The sequence below is a fragment of the Pipistrellus kuhlii genome, unplaced genomic scaffold (genome assembly GCF_014108245.1).
Source record: "Pipistrellus kuhlii isolate mPipKuh1 unplaced genomic scaffold, mPipKuh1.p scaffold_m20_p_4, whole genome shotgun sequence".
NCBI classification, from domain to species: Eukaryota; Metazoa; Chordata; class Mammalia; order Chiroptera; family Vespertilionidae; genus Pipistrellus; species Pipistrellus kuhlii.
The window spans coordinates 42,546,942-42,567,582 of NW_023425540.1; the positions used below are offsets into that span (position 1 = coordinate 42,546,942).

Here is a 20,641-nt window from a genome sequence, read left to right on the forward strand (position 1 = left end):
GCACCCAGGCTTCTCCCGTCCTTCTTCCCAGCGGCCCCCCTCAGACAAAGCCCGGGGAGACGGACGGCCAGCGCGCGCCGCGGGCCGCCGCACGGACCCGGGGAAAGCGGCCTCGCCGCCACGCGCTCTCCCCGGAGCGGGACCGCGAGCGCGTCCCCGCGCTTCCTCCGCTCCCGACGCTTCCCGCCCCTCCCTCGGGCCCCGCCCCCCGCCCCCGCCCGCGCCTGCGCAGAGGCGCGCTCCCGCCGTCCCCGCCCTTCCTTCGCCCCGCCCCCTCCGCCGGCGCCCCGCCCTCCTTTCTCTCTCGGCGTCGGTTTCACTGGGAGCTCCGGGCTGGGAGCCGCTCAGTCCCTTTCCCCGCTACCCCGCCCCCCTTCCTCTCCTCTCCTCTCCCCACCCCTCCCGCCCGTCTCCTGCCCGGTGGTGGACGATGCGGCGGCGGCAGCGGCCGCAGCCCCGGCAGCGGCCCCGGCGGTGGCTGCGGTGGGGGTGGCCGGAACTCGGGTGGTGAGGCGGCGGCGGTAGCGGCGGTGGCGGCGGCGGCGGCGGCGGCCGGAGGGGCGGCAGCTGCCCCGCCGCTCTCCCGGCGCTTCCCTTCCTCCTGAGGGCACAGCCAGGAAGTTTCTCGCTCCCGTGCATGTGTGCGCGCGTGAGTGTGGGTGTCCGCGGGGAAGGCTCGGGCGGCGCTGGTGCCGGCGCCGGGGCTTTTTTGCCCACTTCGCTTCCCGTAACCCGGGAGCCGGGGCTGCTGCCCGGGGAGGGGGCGCGGCGGGCGGCGGGCTCCCTCCTTTTGTTGTTGTTGTTTCCTCCGCCCGGAGTACTGACTGGCTGGGGGTGGGGGGACGCGCCCGGGCGGGGCGGCTCGGAGCCCGGGCCTGGTGGCCCGCGGGGCTCCCGGGCGGGCCGGGCTTCAACATGATGGCCGCCGAGGCCGGCGGTGAGGAGGGCGGCCCGGTGGCCGCCGGGGCTGCGGGCGGCGGCGGCGCGGCCGCGGGCGCCGGTTCCTACCCGGCGGCGGCGTGTCGGGTGAAGATCCCCGCGGCCCTGCCGGTGGCGGCCGCCGCCCCCTATGCCGGGCTGTCGGCGGAGGGCAGAGTGGCCGCCGGGACGCTGGATGGCGGAGCGGCTCTGGGACCGGGACTCCTGGGAGCCGGGTCCGGGGCAGGGGCGCTGGCGGGAGCCGGACTGTCAGGGGGAGGCGCCGCCGCCGCCGCCGGACCCGGCGGGGAGATGGCTCTGCCTAAGGGGACCACCGCGTCGTTGTCCGGCGAGACCTTCGGGGCCGGCGGCGGCGGCGGCGGCGGCTTCCCTCCTCTGCCGCCGCCTCCCCACCTGCCCGCCCTGGGCGCGGGCCTGGGCACCGTGGACGAAGGGGACTCTCTGGATGGACCGGAATACGAGGAAGAAGAGGTGGCCATCCCGCTGACCGCTCCTCCGACCAACCAGTGAGTGAAGCCCGCTGCCTGGGGGTGGGGTGCGGGGATAGCGGGGGGCCTGGGAAGCCGGCTCCCGGGGAGAAGTTGGGGGAAGCGTGCTCGTGCTCTGTCAGCTGTGATTGATTTGTTGGGAAAAGTTTTGAAGCTTCAGGTTCCATGCGTAGAGGGGTTTGATTGGATCGCTTGTCTTCCCCTACCTACAGGCTTACTCTAACCTCCCTGGCGTCTTTGTGTGTGTGTGTGTGTGTGTGTCTGTGTGTGTGTGTGTGTGTGTTGCTCCTCTCTGGGAAGATGCAAAGTTGTTTTAAAGATGGGAAGCTTGGGAAAATGTGCGTCAGGTGAGAACCGGATATGGTTCTGCCCCTTCCAGAGTGAGCGGCGCTCGGCGGTTCCGCTGAGCTTGCAGCTACCGAGGCAGCTGTGGTTTATTCTGTTAGTATCGCTGACATATAGTTGTGTGTGTTCCTTGTGGAAGCTAGGTGATTGAACAGCGAGAAGCTTGGAATAGGAGTGTGTTTGAATGGGTGTTGCGCTAATACCGTTTGAAACATGTCTTGGTCGGAATGCGTTGTTTTTGTTGGAACTGCAAATCCAAACTTGAGTCCGCCGAAAGCATAGCGATGCAAAAAAAAAAAAAAAAAAGTCTGGATCCCTTAGGAAAACGTGGGTCAGCGAGAAAGGAAAGGAGATTGATGAATTACAGGTGTGCTTAAGGGCCCACACTCCAGCAGTATATGTAACTTGTGCCTTAGAGTTCTCATTTGTTAATATTAGTGCGATTTTTTTTTGTAGTTGAGACTTTTGTAAGTACAGCGTTGAAATAACATTAAGAGCGTGCTTCCCTTCAACACTTTTTGTTGGTGACCAATACAGTATTATATTTCTAAATTAATTTTGACAGTACTGCAGAATATATAGAACCACGACTTTTCTGTATAGTGTAACTCCCTCTTGTTCCCTTCATAAGTGAATTTAGGTATGAACTTATATAGAGAGGAAATGTTGATGGGAAGTGGTATAGTACCGTAGGCAAAACTTGTTTTATAAATCTCTCACATCTGTCCTAATTGACTTTTTTAGAATTTGACAACCTTGGTGAGTATCAGAGGAAAAAAGATTTGGTTCATATGTTGACACATGAAGTATTATTTTGGGGGGTGAGGTGGTATATTTCTTTAGAGGATTTAGAAGCAATTAAATTAGGAAATGATTTTGTAATACTAATCCATTTTGACTGATGACTATATCTTTTGACACTTAGTGGAAAAATGAAGTTAATCTTATGTCAGCCATGGTATAGGGTATAGTATTCCTTTTATATTGTTCAATAGAGTTCCTTTTTTGGTCTAATTTTATCTTAACTTAGGTCATGTCTAGTATTGCAGACTTTTTCTGAAGGTGTTCAGAGAGTGGTACAGTTCTAATTTTACACACTGTTACACATCTTCAAAAAAAAAAAATCAGTCAAGTATAAAGTGCCCACTATATCCTCAACACTGTGGTTATAATAAACAAAGTACAACTTTTTATACTGAAAAGAATATAGTCTTATGCCAGTTCATAACTGAATTAAATTAGGTATATTTAGTATATTGTAGCTTTAAAGTTTTAAAAAGTACAATTTATTTAATAGAGCAGTTTTAGGTTGATAGCAAAATTGAGCAGAGAATACAGAGCCTTCCCATTAAATTTTTAATAATAACCATGAATGATTACATAGGAAAAATTGTTTTTGTGAGGAGTTCATTGTGTGAGATTTTCATTATATATATTTGAGAACACAAATATTTGTGACTATGAGATTTGTTTTATTTTAAAAAGTATCCTCCATTTCTAGTATGTTTTTAAATTTTCCACTGAGAAGTACAAACTTCCTTTTTTCTTTATCTTAGATATCAACCCAGAGTCACTGGAGGCAATACAGTGTAGTGGTTAAGAGTGAAAATTCTGAAGTTAGACAAGATTTGGGTTGGAATCCTGACACTACCACTTACTAGCTGTGTGATCTTGGAAAGGTCAGTTTCCCCATCTGTAAAATGGGGATAATAATGGTACCCTCCTCATGTGGTTGTTTTCAAGGTTTAATGGGAACCCTGAACATATTCAGTAACAGTACCTGACATATAGTTAAGTGTTCAACAAATAAATCGTCTCCCAAAGTAACAACATAATTTTATTATCATTAAATTGCCTACTAATTCTGTTGTTATAGGGAATCCCTTACTAATAGCTATCTTAGAGAATGTTTTGAACTCCAAAGGCCTGTCTACAATAATTATATTAAAAATTTTATTTTAACTTCATAAAGTTAAGCAGGTTTAGAGATGAAGTTCATGTTTTCTATTCTTAGTTTTAAATGAAAGAACAATGCCTTACTCCCTTGGTTAAATAATGACAAATCTTTCATAAAAGTATTAAATGTTTTGGACTAAATTAATATTTGATTACTAATAATTACTAATATTTGATTACTAATAATTTGACTTAATTGTTGATACCATGATTCCGCTCATATGGTAGGAGGTTCAGGTACTGGATTGAGTCCACAGTGGTTTGCTAGGCTGAGGTTCCCTGGTCATAGAGTTCAGCTTTGTATCCGGCTAGTTTGGTGCTGTTGGTCTTGAGAGTCAAGTGACCGTATGTATGTAGATTGACCAGTGTAAATATGGTAATGCCATTAGTATTTTGTATCTTTTTTCTGTGCATGGTGAATCATTAGTCTTATGTTTATTAGTTTTGTTAAGGCCAGAAAAGTTCGAATATTTTTCTTTCTGCAAGTTCTGAGGAAAAAATTTTAAAAATAAAAAACTTATTTCCATATATTTTTATGCTAAGAAGTTTCTATATTCAAAACTGCTAACAAATTTCTTTTTCAAGAGAGAAAAAGATTAAATTAAAGGAGTTTGTCACTGGTACTCCCGATAATTTTATGGAGCTGCTTCTCATTGTTTTTATTATTTTTTTCTATTTCCACCTAAAGGTGAGGGAGAGAAAGTAAAGGAATGTTGGTGTCTTAGTATACCTTAAAATATATATATATATATGTATATGTGTGTGTATATATATATATATATATAGAGAGAGAGAGAGAGAGAGAGAGAGAAAGATAGTTACATACTAGTGTGTGTGTGTGTATGTGTATGTGTATGTCTATGTATGCGTGCGCGCGTGTGAATTATGAGTCTGCAGCAGAACATCCTTGAGCTGAATCCAGTCCACAGATACACTAGTATATGGTTTGCTTTTAGTGTATTTGGGACTTGTTGTAATTAGTTGTTACCATTTAAACATTGGAAGACTTTAGCATAGTTAGTTCAGTGGTTGAGCATTGACCTATGAACCAGGAGGTCACAGTTCAGTTCCCAATCACCACACATGCCCAGGTTGCAGGCTCAATCCCCAGTGTGGGGTGTGCTGATGTTTCTATCTCTCTCTCCCTCCTAAATCAATAATCTATTTACAAAAAAAAACAAACAAACCAAAAAACAAAAATTGGAAGACTTCACATTTAAGAAGCCTCAATTTCCAGCATCTCTTAAGAAATCAGAGGTTGCTGTTTCTGTTTGAGAGTAGGTTGCTAGAGCCCAGTGGAGGTTGTCTCTTTCAGGTGAGGTCTGAGTTTTCCATTTTGCTGTAGTCTCCACCAGGCCTGCTTTGCCATTTATATTATTTGCCTGGCATCTGGCCAAGATCTTACCCTGGACCTAATAAGGCCTGAAACAAAGGAAAAAGAAATAATGAATTTAAATAATACCTTTTTTCCCCCTTAAAAAAATGAACTTACTGTCTACAAAAGTAAAATAATTCTTAAGTCAAATAATTGTTAAAGTTAATTTTAGTACATGTAGTGTTCATTAACTCTGTCTCTGATAGCATTATAACTATGGGTGAGTCATTATTTCCTAATAAAAATGGAGATGAGAATTGCAAAGAGTAGTTGTGGATAGAGTCGACCCAGATTTTGTACCATATTTTTAGTAGATGCTTAATTTAAGGGATTACAACAATGAGTAAGATGCTCCTTTTCTCAGTGAGCCGCTCTTATTGTTTTGAATCTAGTAGGAAGTTAAATAAACCTATTATTATGATTCAGGATAGATTAAGATAAATATAATGAGTGAAGTATGAGGAATGGGTCATGGCGGTTAAAAGTATAAGACATGATATAAAGAGGATCAGTAAAGTCTGAGGAAAAGTAGGAGGTATGTTTTCCTTGCTGCATAATTTATTATCTGAATATATGAAGTTATTGGTTCCTATTGCCTAATGATTTTATCAGGTTAAAAAAAAAAAGAATTATGAGTTAAATGAGTATAAACTTTTGATCTTAGTGAAGAGTCTGCTCTGAACTCTTATTTACCTGTGGTCTGGAGGGAGGTTGAAGGAGGTGCCTGTAGTTACTAAGAATACAGAGCACAGCCAAAGGCTAGAATTGGTCTGGGTCATTGAAAACCAGACAAAGGCTGACTGACAAAAATAAAAAGGGAAGCTATAAATTAGGAAGAAGAAAGAGAAAACTTAGAAAGGAGCATAAGGGGGTGGAACAGAGAGGAGGGGAGTTGAGGGAGAGAGAGTAGGGAATGGAGTAGGAAGAGGGAGAGTACCATATTTTTCGGACCATAAGACGCTCCGGACCATAAGACGCACCAGTTTTTAGAGAAGGGAAATGAAGAAAAAAAGATTCTGAAACGAATAGTGTCCTAAAATATTTTATGTGCATTAAAACCCAACATCACAGTCATAAACACATGTAATCAACCCTGTAAAGCACATGTGTCAAACACAAGGCCCGCGGGCCAAATCCGTCCCGCCAGGCCTTGCAATGTGGCCCGCACCGCGCTGTCATCACTGCACTCCGCTGCGTTTCCATCACAATGACAGTTTATGACTGTTCAGTAAACCATTCGGCCCGCGATTTAGGCTGGATTTTAGATTTTGGCCCCTTCTCTGATTGAGTTCGACACCACTACTGTAAAGTAAACAGCAGCATTTAGAACCATTTTAGAGCCGGGCAAGCACACAGAGACCACACAGAGCCGGGCAAGTAAAAAAACTTTTTTTTAAAAGTGTATGTGTAGGCTATATTTGGGGGGAAAAAAGTGCGTCTTATGGTCCGAAAAATACGGTATATGATATGCCATGCTATCCACCAGCTGTCCCAGCTGAGACACCAAACTTAGGCATTAAGATACCTTGGATGTTCATGTGTCTTATTTTGGCTATAATGACCCCTGTCTCTCCTCCTCTTTCCCTCTCCTCTCTCAATCCCTGTAGTCTCTCTACTTCATTAGCTTGAGCTTCTTCACCGCATGGCAGCTGGGTTCCACAAAAGAGCATTTCAAGAGGACAGGACTTTCTGTGTCATCACTTACCAAATCTCTGCATTCTTTTTTTTTTTTTTTTTTTTTTAATATATTTTATTGATTTAAAAAATATATTTTTTTATTGATTTTTTTTTTTACAGAGAGGAAGGGAGAGAGATAGCTAGAAACGTCGATGAGAGAGAAACATTGACCAGCTGCTTCCTTCACACCCCCCACTGGGGATGTGCCCGCAACCAAGGCATATGCCCCTGACTGGAATTGAACCCGGGACCCTTCAGCCCGCAGACCGACGTTCTACCACTGAGCCAAACCAGTTTCGGCAGATCATCTTTTTTCTTAATTTACTCAGAGTTTTTATTATGAATTAGTGACTTGGTGCATGAAATTCATGCACATTAAAAGGGGGATTAATTAGAGAAAATAAATATTGCTATTTGCCCTTTCTCTATAATAAGTGTCAGAGATGAAAGAAAATTAGTAAAATGGATAAAAAAAACCCTTCCTTCTGTCAGAGTCTGAGGCATGCTGTGGGACCCAGAGTCAAGTCCCGCCCACCCACATGTACCTCAAAAAAATAATGATATGAATTGATAAAAAAAATAGCAAATAAAGTTTCAAAACATAAGAGAACTGAAATGCATAAATATGTCACAATATCTACGTATAAATATATGTGTGTATAAATATATATAAAGATAATATGCAAATTAGCCAGGATGCTGTAATAGTCCTGGCTGAGTAGGAGGCTGCCTGTACAGATGGGTGGGAGGGGATTGTGTGTGCGGTGAGACAAGCCATGGATGGCGCAGGCCCGGAGTGGACACACACACAGGAAGGCCTGCCCAAGCCGCCACAGCGTGTCAGGAGCAGGCCTGGAGAGGACACACCTTGGCACGCCAGTAGTCCCGCCTCTAACCTTTCATTGGCTAAGCTCCCTGTACGCTGCCACTCAGTGTTGTAGGTAACTTGGGTAATTAAAATCCAAGAAGGTGATCTAGGGTTTTCCCACCACACTCCTAGAGGCAAAAATGAAGGTCTACTGCTTGAGGGGCTAAGAAATGTCATATCTTGCCCTAGCCGATTTGACTCAGTGGATGGAGCCTCAGCCTGCGGATCGCAGGATCCGGGTTTGATTCTGATCAAGGGCATGTACCTAGGTTGCAGGCTCCTTCCTGGCCAGGGCCCAGGTCAGGGCTCATTGATGTTTCTGTCTTTCCTTCTCTCTTCCACGCTCTCTAAAAATAATGGGAAAATATTCTCAGGTGAAGATAAAAAGAAATGTCCTATCCTATGTAAGAGACATCTTGAAAATGCCTAAAGAAAATTGTCTTTTTCATGGTGAAGGGACTGGAGTCTGTTTGATGAAAACACCTTAGTGACTGCATCAGCCAGCAGCAGCAGCAACAGCGGGGTGATGGGGCTGGCGCCTTCCTCTGATCAGCCGGTCACCTCCCACATAGGGAGGCCTGACTGTGGCTTGGGCCCGTGGGTAGTGGGCCTAAGCTGTCAGTTGGACATCCCCTGAGGTCTCCCAGACTGTGAGAGGGGGCAGAATGGGCTGAGGGCCCACCCCGCAGTGCACGAATTTTGTACACTGGGCTTCTAGTATATTTATATTTATACTAGCCCCCATAACCATTAGAAATGCAAAAAATTTCCTGTTAACTCATTTTTGAATTGCCTCCCTTAAAAAATCAAATTGCTCCCACATTGGGAATCACTGATCTAGGTTTTTCTTTTATTGTTTTTTAGGACTTTTAAAGTTTTACAATTTACATTTAGGTTTGTGCTCCTTTTTGAATTAATTTTTGTGAAAGATGTAAGGTTTTTGTCTAGATTTGTTTCTTTGCATATGGAAGTCTGGTTATTGCAGCACTAGAACTTCGTGCACTGGTAGGGTCCCTAATGGCTACTTTGTGCCTGCCAGGGCCTCCCTCCCTTCCCCCGACTGACCCTGCCCCCTGGTTGAACTCTCCTATGACTCCAGGTCTCACAGTTCAATTCCTATCAGGGCACATGCCCTGGTTGCAGGCTCAATCCCCACCCCCACTTTCCCCCACCCCCACCCCGTAGGGAGGTGCCAATCAATGATTCTCATCATTAATGTTTCTATCTCTCTTTACCTTTCCCTTCCTCTCTGAAATTAATAAAAAAAAGTATTTTTAAAAAGTATACATAATTAATAAAGAAAAAATCCTGAGAGATATAAAAATACACATGCCAAAGAGCAGGAACATATATTCCCATCATGACCTCAGTGATCATGAGTTGTTAGTCATATACAGTAGGAAGACAGAACAGATGACAGAGGGCTAGGGCCTGTCTCTGTGTCACCCATTGACTCAACTGCTAGTACTGACCACAGAGTCTTTATTTTGAGTTACTTTTTTTTTTCTTAAAGTATGCTTTTTTAATGAAGGTTAGAAGAACATAAAGTGTAGCGTTAAATTAAAAAAAACATGTTTTTATTGATTTCAGAGAGAGGAAGAGAAGGGGAGAGAGGGATAGAAACATCAATGATAAGAATCGATTGCTGCCTCCTGCACTGCTCCTACTGGGGGTCAAGTCGAATCCCAGGCCTGTACTGCCCTCACCAGGAATTGAACCATGACATTCTGGTTTCTGGGTCAACAATGCTTAACCACTGAGACATACTGGCTGGGTGCATCATAACTTTTTATCTCAATAAGTTTTATCATAGTATCTATGTATTAGTGCATAGGTATTGTATATGTATTAATACATACTACACATTAATACTATGCAATCCATAATACAAATAATACCTATGCAATCTATATTTAAATCAAGGAACATATTATTAATATTTTAGAAGTCATTCCTTTTTTGCTTTGCTCTCAGTCTAATACCCATATGCCCTCTCCCAAAGGTAAACGCAATCCTGATTTTTTACATTATATATTGTTTTTGAATTTTATATAAATTAAATTCTATACAAATTGAATCATATGCATTCCTTTATGTTACTTTACAACATATGAGATTTATTCATGTTTCATGTAACACTATTTCAGTCATTGTATTACATTGTGACTATGCCACAGTTTATTATCCTATTATTGATAGACTAGAGGCCCGGTGCACGAAAATCATGCAGGGGGTGGGGGTCTGTGTACCCTCAGCCCAGCCTGCACCCTCTCCAATCTGGGACCCCTTGGGGGATGTCTGACTATTGGTTTAGTCCTGATCCCAGGTATTGGGCCCAATCAGACAGGCATCCCTCTCACAATCCTGGACCACTGGCTCCTAATCGCTCACCTGCCTGCCTGCCTGGTTGCCCCGAACTACACCCCCCCCCCCCCCCCCCCCGCCAGTCTGGTCGCCCCAACTGCCCCCCTCCCCCGCCGGCCTTGTTGCCCCTCGTGCCCCCCACCCCCCACCCCCTCACTGGCCTGGTTGCCCCACACAACCTGCTGTTCAGTCGTTTGGTCATCCCTCACTAACCCCCCTGCTGGCCTGGTAAGGCAGAGGGCTAATTTGCATATTACCTCTTTATTATATAGGATATGACATTTAGGTTGTTTCCTATTTTGCCTCATACAAATAACATTACTACAAATTTTCTTGTGATTTTTTTATTAATATGTATATACTAGAAGCCCGGTGCACAAAATTTATTCATGGGTAGGGTCCTTAGGCCAATCTGTGGGGCAACTGTTGGGGCAATTAAGGGACCCCTGGCTGGCACCTGCGTTGGCTGGCCTGGGGCCTGCAGGCTGGAGGCAGCTCCTGCATTGAGCGTCTTTCGCCTGGTGGTCAGTGTGCGTCATAGTAACTGGTCGTTCCACTGATCATTTTGCTGTTCAATCAGTTTGCATATTAGGCTTTTATTATATAGGATAGTTATGTTGTAACTTAAGATTAGAATTTCTGGGTCATAAGATAGATGTTCATATATGCTTTGTAGATATTAAGTAGTTTTGAGAAGTACTTGTACCAAATTACGTTCTCAGTAATATTGTTTGAAATTTGCAGTTACTCCACATTTTACAACATTTGGTATTGTTTATTCTTTTGATTGTAGCTAGTTTGGTGGTGGGTGACGAAATAGCCCTTGTAGTTTTAATTTGGCTTTTCCTGATATGATGGATAATGATGGTGTGCATGTTTTTATATTTATTGATTTATTTGGACACCATAAATTGCCGTTTTTTCTATTGGTCTTCCTTTTATCTTACTGATTTCTCCTGGCTATGGGTTCTTTTTTGGACATATATGTTACAGATACCAATTTTGTATCTTGCCTTTTTACTTGCTTAATGCTATCTTTAATGAACAGAAGTTCTTCATTTTACTATGACAGTTTTTCTCTTTATGAGTGCACCTTTTATTTTGGTCATGTTTAAGAAATCTTGCCTGCCCTAAGGGCATGAATATATCTGCTTATGCTTTTCCTAGAAGCTTTATTGTATTATCTTATACTTTTAGATATAACATGCATATGGAATTAATTTTTGTTCATGGAGCATGGAAAGGGGTCAATATTATTTTATTTTTAATATGGCTATCCAGTTGACCCAATAATTAAAAGGCCTCACTTTTTCAGGGTCATCATTGTTATAAATTGGTGTCAGTCTCTGTGTGACTCTGTTGTCAATTATATTTCTTTGGTTTATTTGTCTATCTTTGCAATAAGCCTTAATAAATGATAGCATAGCTAATTGTTTTTCTGTAGGACCTGTAGTATTCTTTTTTTATTACTGAAATTGATAATTTGACTTCTTATTCTTTTGATTAGTCTTGCTAGAAATATCAATTTTATTTTTTAAAAGTATTTTATTGACTTTTCAGAGAGAGGAAGGGAGAGGGATAGATAATTAGAAACATCCATGAGAGAGAAACATCGATCAGCCGCCTTCTGCACATCCCCCACTGGGGATGTGCCTGCAACCAAGGTACATGCCCTTGACCGGAATCGAACCCGGGACCCTTCAGTCTGCAGGACAATGCTTTATCCACTGAGCCAAACCGGCTTTGGCGAAATATCAATTTTATAATCTTTCAAAAAGCCAACTCTTAAATTTTTTTCTGAAGTTTGCTTTCGATTTCATTAATTTTCTTTTTTCCTACTTTCTTTTTTGCCTTTTCCAGGATTAAGTTTTTCTTTCTCTTTTCCTGACATAGATACTTAATTTTGTCATTCTCCTGTTTTAAATAAAAGTATTTAAGATTGCAGGTTTCATTCTAAGTACCCTATAGCTTTAGTTGTATGTCACAACATTTTATTTTATTTTATTTTATTTATTTATTTATTTATTTATTTATTTAAATATATTTTATTGATTTTTTGCAGAGAGGAAGGGAGATAGAGAGCTAGAAACGTCGATGAGAGAGAAACATCAACCAGCTGCCTCCTGCACATCCCCCACCGGGGATGTGCCCGCAACCAATGTACATGCCCCTGACTGGAATCGAACCCAGGACCTTTCAGTCCGCAGATCGACGCTCTACCACTGAGCCAAACCGGCTCGGCTGTCACAACATTTTATATGTCTAATCTTTTTTATCATTTTGATTGTGATTTAAGAGTTAAGGAATATATATTCTTAATTTCCAAATAGTTGTATTCTGATTTTTGTTGTTGTTACTTTTTTTTTTTAATCAACTATTAATAGAAGTATGTTAGCTTCAATCTAGTAAGGTTTATATTTTGATGTTACAATCTTGGGTATATGTCCTGTTAGCTTAGTTTTAAATTCCTAGTGAAATTGACCCCCCCCCCTTTTTTTTTTTTTTAATATGAAATGCCCCTTGTTATACTTCTTTAATAATTTCTTGTCTTAAAATCTACTTTGACATTTTTCTTTTGATTAGTGTTAGCATAGTCTTTTCCCATCCCTTTACTTTCAACCTTTCTGGGTTCTTTTATTTAAGGTGTATATTTTCTAAGTGTTTTTCATTTTCTTGTCCATTTGTTGTTGCCCTGGAGATGACAACAACATTGCATTGACTTACTGCAGCCTAGAAAATATTTACTTTTACCACTTCCTTAACAATGAACTTAGACCTTAGAACACTTGACTCTCCTTACTCTTCTTCTGCTTTTTATATTATTGTCCTGAATTTCTCATTGTACATATATTTTAATACTTATTAGATACTAGAGGCCCGGTGCACGAATTCATGCATGGGTGGGGTCCTGCCGGTCCACCCCATTTAGGGCCCATCAGGGCCAGCTGGCTGGGGGAGGGGCTGCGGGAGGTTGGCTGGCTGGCTGGCTGGCTGGTTCTGCCCCCAATCAGGGTATGGGGGCTGATCTCGAGCATGGCCAACTTGGGATAGGGGCTGAGAGAGGTTGGCCTACTGACCCTGCTTCCATTGGGCCGGTTGGCCGGCCACAGTGCATGTCATAGCGACCAATCATTCTGGTTGCTTGATATACACACACACACACTTGGCATATACACACACACACACACACACACACATACACATATATACATATATCCACATCCCCCCCCACACACAGATTATTCTTTTATACAATGAGTGTTTATTTAGATTTTCCCATATATTTACTCTGCTTTATATTTAACTAGAGGCCCGATGCACGAAATTAGTGCAAGGGTCTTGGCCTTTGCAGCCCCAGCTGCCTCGGCAGGCCCTCATAGCCCTGGCCGGCCCTCGCAGTCCAAGCTTCGTCCAGAATGTCAGCTGGACAGTTGTTTGGCTGTTTGGTCTAATTAGCATATAAGCTCTTTATTATATAGGATTATATAGGATTTCGTCCATTTCTGTGGGAACCTTTTTTTTCCCCCCCCATAGAATTCTTGTAGTATTTCTTTTGGTAAACAAGTGGAAAAAAGTTATAGTTTCTTTTTACCTGGAAAATATGCTTGTTTTTGTTTTTGGAAGATCTTGGTTTTGGGCATAAAATTCTAGGTTTGCAGTTATTTTCTTTCAGAAATGTGAAGACAATCCATTCACTCAGGGTTTCTGTTAAGTCAGAAAAGATTTTTATTGTTATTTGAAGATAATGTCTTTTTATTCCAACTACTATTAAAATTTAGTCTTTGGTTTTTTAGCATTTTTATCATGATGTACCTAGATATGGCTTCTCTCTCTTTCTTTTCTTTATACTTGCTTGCTTGGGTTATATTGAGGTTCTTAATATGTGGGTTGATAGCCTTTATTGTAGTTGGAAAATTCTTGGCTTTTCTTCCATTTTCTTTCTCTCCTTCTGAGACTCCACATACATGTTTGTTAAACTCTATCTTTTGTGCTCTTTTTTTATTTTTTTTTTTTAACATTTTTATCCAATTTCATTTACGTGTTTCAGTCAGAATATTTTATGTGAAAGTTTTCCATTAGCTTTTAAAAAATATACCCAGCCCTAACTGGTTTGGCTCAGTGGATAGAGTTGGCTTGCGGACTGGGGGATTCCGGGTTCGATTCCAGACAAGGGCATGTACTTTAGTTGTGGCATATCCCCAGTAGGGGATGTGCAGGAGGATCAATGTTTCTCTCTCATTGATGTTTCTAACTCTATCCCTCTCCCTTCCTCTCTGTAAAAAATGAATAAAATATATAAAAGAATATGCCCAATATGCTGTTAATCTAATATATTTACTTCTTATTTTGTGAATTTATTTACTTTTTAATCATTTCAATTTTATGGTTAAATTTTATGCTTGCTTTTTAAAAATATTTTCTTGTTAAACTCTATTAATTTCAGATTTATTCACCTGTGTTTGTGAAATGGATAATTTGTGAGATTTTTCTTCCTTTGATCAGTCTTCTAGAATTTGTTGATTTTATTAGTCTCTCCAACAACTAACTTTTGTTTATTTTAAAAGTTTTATATTATACCTTTGTTTTTATATTTTTGTTTTTATTTTATTGCTTCCTGCATATTGGCATGCCATTAATTTTCAATTAAATATCAGACATTATATTAGATAATTTATAGTGGATCTGAATGATACTTGGCTAAAGAGGATGATCATCCTTTCTTCCCCTTAGCAAATAAAATGCAGTTAAATCACCTTAATTACAAAATTTTCAAATACTTCATTGTGTTGTGCAGAGTCTTTGCTGAGCGTCATCCCTTTAGCTTCAGGATTCATTAACAATCTCCAGAGGGAAATAGTTCAGTCTGGGGTTCAGGTCTGTCTGTCTCCCTTTTACGACCAGAATCCTGGCCCTTCAAGTCTCTAATGTGTTTCACCAGCTTTGTTAGATGGCCCAAACCTCCAGTGGATCTTTTCACCTCCCTCTTTCCCCCATAGGACCCAGATAGAAGAACTGGGTCTTTTTCTTCTTTAGGAATTAGCCTCTTAGTTTGGTCAAATACTCTGAGTGAAAAAGTTGCAAAGTGGCTGCTGAATGGCAATCTGCTTTCTCTGAAATTCTGGCTCCTCGGTTCTTAGATTGCCTCAGCAACTTTCGGATGACTTGAAATAGACAATGCCCCCTTGTATCTTGTTTGCCTTTTGTAGTTATTCTTGGTGGGAGAATTAATCTACTACAAATACTGCTAAAAGTATTACATGAATACTTCTTGTGGGGGGAAAAAAAGGACACAAAAAATGAAAAAAACAGGGAAAGTCTCCACTTCTTTATATATCAACAATGTCACTGCTCTTAGTAGTAAATCATTGGCTGCTATTATATATATGTATATGCTTTATGCATAACTCTAGAAAAAAGCAGTGGCCACTTAGAGAGGGTATGTAATATACACAGATGCTTTTCATTTTTTGCTTTTGCCCAAAGCCAGGGTCAGGACACTTTTTTTTTTTTTTTTTTTGAGACAATGCTACCTTTTTATTTTTTTTCTTCCAAGGTTCTACCTACTACTTCAAAAGAGTCTTGTCACCTATGTTAATGCCTGCTTGTAATTTTTCTGATGATATTGATGGTTATTGGTGGAGGTCCCGAAAACCACCCTCAGGTTCAGTGATTTTCTAGGACTAACAGAACTCAGCAAAGCTGTTACACTCATAGTAAAAGTTTATTAGAATAAAAGGATACAGATTAAAATCATCAAGGAAGAAAGTGCCTAAGGAAGAAAGCAGGGGAGCAGAATAGCTGCTAGTTGTTCTTTCCCAGTGGAGTCATACAGACAGTGCTTAATTATCCCAGCAGCAATATGTGACAATATGCATGAAGTACCACCAGAAAACTCCCCTGACTGTTTGTGTCCAGAATTTGGGGGTTTGAGGGAGAGGAGAGGTTGGTCATGTAGGCCTGGAGCCTCTGTGTGGCTGACCTTAGTTATTTCATCAGTTTGACTCCAGAAATCAAACTAATATTATATGATCACCACCACAAATACCATTGTTATTGCTATTGTAATTATCTGGCATGGCTCAGTTCAAGGCTTAGAAGTTTGGGTTAGGGCCAGATGTGCAGAGATTAGACAACCTAGGCCTACTAGTGGAATGTGAAGGTATGGAAGACTTGGAAGATTTCATAGCTTAGTGGATCAGTCTATTTTTATGTTTATGAACAATCAATATTGCCAAATAACTATTGCATGTTGCTACAAAATATGCATGAATAAATAATTCACTGATTTTAATGGAGCAGAGTACATCCTATATAATAAAGAGGTAATATTCAAATTGACCATCATGCCCTCACAAGATGTCTCTCTACGACCAGGCTGGCAGGAAGTTTAGTGAGAAATGACCAAGTGACTGAACAAGCAGGCTACGTGGGGCGACCAGGCCAGCAGGCAGGTGAGCTATTAGGAGCCAGCGGTCCAGGATTGTGAGAGAGAGATCCGACTGCTGGTTTAGGCCTGACTCCTCCCCTGCCTTGCACGAATTTTGTGCACTGGGCCTCTAGTAATGTTTAGAACTATGATCAGATTATACAGGGTGGGGCAAAAGTAGGATTCCATTTGTGAGTGCACAATACAAATAGTTTATTTTTGCATTATTATATTATTTTCTATACAAATAACTGTAAATCTCTTTTTGCCACCCCCCCGTACATTTCATCTGACTTTAAGTAACTGTATTATCAGTCTTCATATACCATGAATCAAATAGTATATAGCAATTGATTGAATTTAGAAACAGATATGAGAATCCAGATGTCTTCTATTAAGTTAGGTCTCAAAGATTTATATAAAAATGTGAGTGCTTGGTCCCCTTTAAGGGGGTGTGCAGAAGGAAGCTGATACATGTTTCTCTCTCCCTCTCACTTCCTCTCTACTTAAAATCAATAAAAGCATATTTAAAAAGTAAAAATAATGTAAACTAATGTTACTTTTTTCATTAAATGGATTGTGAAAACAAAGAGTTTGTAGGTTTTATTTAATTTTGTGTTAATTAAAAATTAATAGTAAGCATTTTAAGTGTTCTCAGTTTTAATTTCTAATATCATTAATATTGATAGATATAACCTACATAAAAAAATTTCTTTGGTTCCAGTAACTTTTTAAATATGTGAAAGGTCCTAGAGACTAAAATGCTGCTAATAGAAGAATGAGACCAAAGCTAAACTAAGGGAACAGTAGGTTTGTAATTGGGATTAACCAGATAACTGGACAGGGATTTAAATTATGTCATGAATCTCCACTTTTATCTCTTTATCTGTTAGGTCCTGTCAGCCTCATTCTTACTATATATAGACTGGCTCTTCTAAGTGGTGGAAAAAATAAGTAAATGGAAACCCTTTCTTTGACATTGCATCCTGTAACTTTTATCATCAGAGTATAACTTTTTAATCTAATGTGAAAAAAAATACATGAAAAGTTTGAATCTACTTGATTCAGTGCTTACCATGGAATGATCAGTTTTGATTAAATCAGTTTTTCAAATAAAAGGAAAGCTTTCTCAGAAACCATATTGTTGGAATTGGGGGAGAAAGAGGACCCAGAGAGGGTGTGAGTCTGTTTTCTCTGAATGCAATGGGTGAGGAACAGGCAGCTTTCGAGTCAGCATCTTTTTTTATTTTTTTGTTTGTTTAATATTTTTTATTGATTTTTTTTTTACAGAGAGGAAGGGAGAGGGATAGACAGGAACATCGATGAGAGATAAACATCATTCAGCTGCCTCCTGCAACCAAGGTACGTGCCCTTGACAGGAATTGCACCTGGGACCCATCAATCCCCAGGCTGACGCTCTATCCAGTGAGCCAAACCTGCTAGGGCAGCATCTTTGAATGTCAACAAGCTGTACAGATTGCAAAAATAATGTGAATTTAGCGTAGGAGAAATAGGGATATCCAGGTATGAGAACTAATATTTCTACTTAAGAATTTTTTTATGAGAGAATTTATGTGATCCACTAGCATTATATACTAAGTGATTTTTAGATTTAAAATATCATTTTGGCAACAGTCGTCTTTAGATGATTGAGGAGATGAAATTTTGGCTCTGCGTGGTGGCATAGGTAAGAGTGATTAAATTTTTTGAATGGAGATGGAAGGATAGTGCAGGTTGAAGAAATAGCTTGAATGGGAGCTATTGCGGCATTCTGTAGTTAGGCTAGATATGTGGATTCCAGTAAGGGATTATGACTTCAGAATTTCAGCATAGGCAGGAATTTTTGACTAATTTGTTTTTCTCAACTGTCCACCTGCCAATGCTTACTGTGTTCAAAGAATTATATAACCGCTAGACTAGACAATTGTGAAGATGACTTAAATGACCTCATTATCCTCAAGTACTTTTCAATTTAATGGAGAAAACAGATGTGAAAATGACTATATAACATATAAGACAAAATGTCAAAAAAGAAAAAAAGAAAAAAGCTGGGGAGCGTGGTAAAAGATTAATTATGACCAGAGGATGAAAAGATGGAACTTGAGTTTGTCATTGCTAGTCATTGAAGAATGACAAAGGGCTGGCAATGAGGGCATTTCAATGGAAAGGAGTTGGATGATTAAAGGGATAGAGGTTTGAGAGTGTGTGCTTGATATATTTTGGAAGTGCAAACAATCCTGTGAAGAATGGAAATATAAAAATTACTAAATGCCATGCCAATAGTTTAGACTTAATTCTATAAGCAATGGGACTATTTCAGTTGTTGAGTTGTGGCTTAGGTATAGTTGTTTCTGAAGGTATTATTACAGATGTATTATAGAATGAAATGGAAAAGCAAAGGAAGCTAGACCTATTGCAAGAATTCCTACACATGATGAGGAAGGCCATTGACAGTGGGAAGGAAAAAGATTAGATAAAAGGGCACTGAGAATTCGGAATTTTAAGGCTTTTTGACTGATTGCAAAGAGGAATGAATAAGTCAGATAATGAGAGGTTTATACTAGGTTGAATCACGTAATTGCTTTATTGTGACTATAAAAAACAACTATATGGTTTTGCCTAATAGCTTGGATGAGTAGATTGATGTATGACATAAGATGAGAAGTGGGAGAGAAAGAAGAGGTTAATAGAAGGGATGTGGGGAGAATGAGGATGAGATCATTTTTTTTTAAATTTATTTTTATTTTTTATGTATTGGGTTTGAGTTACCTGTTGAGATACCCAGATTGAAAAGTCCAGGAGCTATTGAAAATGCAGGTCCCTCCTTCAGGTTAATGGAGAGATACAATAAATTGCATTGGTTAATACTCTATAATGACATCAGATGAATATGCTGAATATTTGATATTACATTATTGGTGCGTACCTTTTTTTTATTTTGGAGATTCGAAACAAAATTTTCTTGAATATTATACCAGTTTTTGAGGACATTATATTTGGGAACTAGGCAGAATGAGGTTTACGAATTATTAGGTCTAGTAATAATGTCGTTTTCTAATACCTTTTTTAAATCGAATTTATTTAAACAATACAACAAAATTTAATCAACAATATAGTTGGCGTTGTTTTCTACTACTTGTGCCCAACGCTCAGGAAGCATTTTAATCCCTCTGTTGTAAAATTCTTGTGATTTTGATGCAAAAAATTCGGTCAGTGCATTTTTGAGGCATTCTTCATTATTAAATTTTTTTCCAAGAAGAAAGTTTTGCAAAGAACGAAACAAATGGTAATCGGAAGGGGCAATATCAGGAGAATATGCAGGTTGAGGGAGAACTTCCCATTCCAACTGGCGCAGTTTTTCAGCAGTGATTCTTGCAGTATGCGGTCGTGCGTTATCCTGGTGAAGAATTACGCCCTTCCGATTAATCAGCGCGGGTTCTTTTGCTCTTAAAGCTTGGGCTAACCTTTCCAATTGGGCACTATACACTGCACTTGTAATGGTTTGGTTAGATGGTAAAAGTTCATAATGAAGAATTCCTTTAAAATTCTACCAAACACACAACATCACTTTTTTCGCATGCAAGTCAGGTTTTGGCATGGGCTGTGGAGCCTCATTTTTGTCCAACCATTGAGGCTGCCTTTTCAAATAAACATACAGCACCCATTGTTCATCTCCGGTAACAATTTGCTCTAAAAACGGCAAACGGTTTTGACGAGAGAGGAGCGAACTGCAAATTGTGACTCTTTGATTACGGTTGTTGTTGGTCAACTCATGAGGAACCCATTTTCCAAACTTTTGGACTTTGCCAAGTGCACGCAATTGATTGGAAATTGTTTTTTGTGAACAATTTAAAGTTGTCGCAAGCTCTTGTTGGGTAATTTGAGGATTTTGCACCAAAAGAGCTTGAAGAGCTTCTTGATCAAAATTGGACACACGGCCTCGACCACTCTTGTCATCTAATGAAAAATTTCCCTTGCGAAATTTCTCAAACCAACACTGGCATTTTCTGGCGCTAACTGCATCTTGACCAAGAGCACTACAGATGTTTTTTGCAGCCTCACTTGCTTTTCTTCCTAATTGGAACTCGTAAAGCATGCAGTGCCGAATATGCTCTTCATCCGCCATCTTGTTAGCCCTAGTTTTGCAACAAAAACCAAACCAAACACAAACTTTTTCAAGCAAAACTTGTTAATTGCACTTC

At 40.7% G+C, this 20,641-nt stretch overlaps 1 protein-coding gene across 4 annotated transcripts in view; it reads left to right on the forward strand.

The window, feature by feature from the left end:
- The first annotated feature begins 387 nt into the window (after positions 1-387).
- Positions 388-20,641, forward strand: part of RASA1 (RAS p21 protein activator 1) — an 82,807-nt gene continuing 62,553 nt past the window's right edge. The window contains exon 1 of one of the 4 annotated variants that reach the window (XM_036411250.2): positions 388-1,445. In XM_036411250.2, the coding sequence (XP_036267143.1) occupies positions 916-1,445 (530 nt within the window). In that variant the 5' untranslated portion in view covers positions 388-915. Of the gene's footprint in view, positions 1,446-3,328; positions 3,452-20,641 lie in introns of those variants that run through there. The other 3 variants (XM_036411249.2, XM_036411247.2, XM_036411251.2) reach the window with 3 other exon arrangements.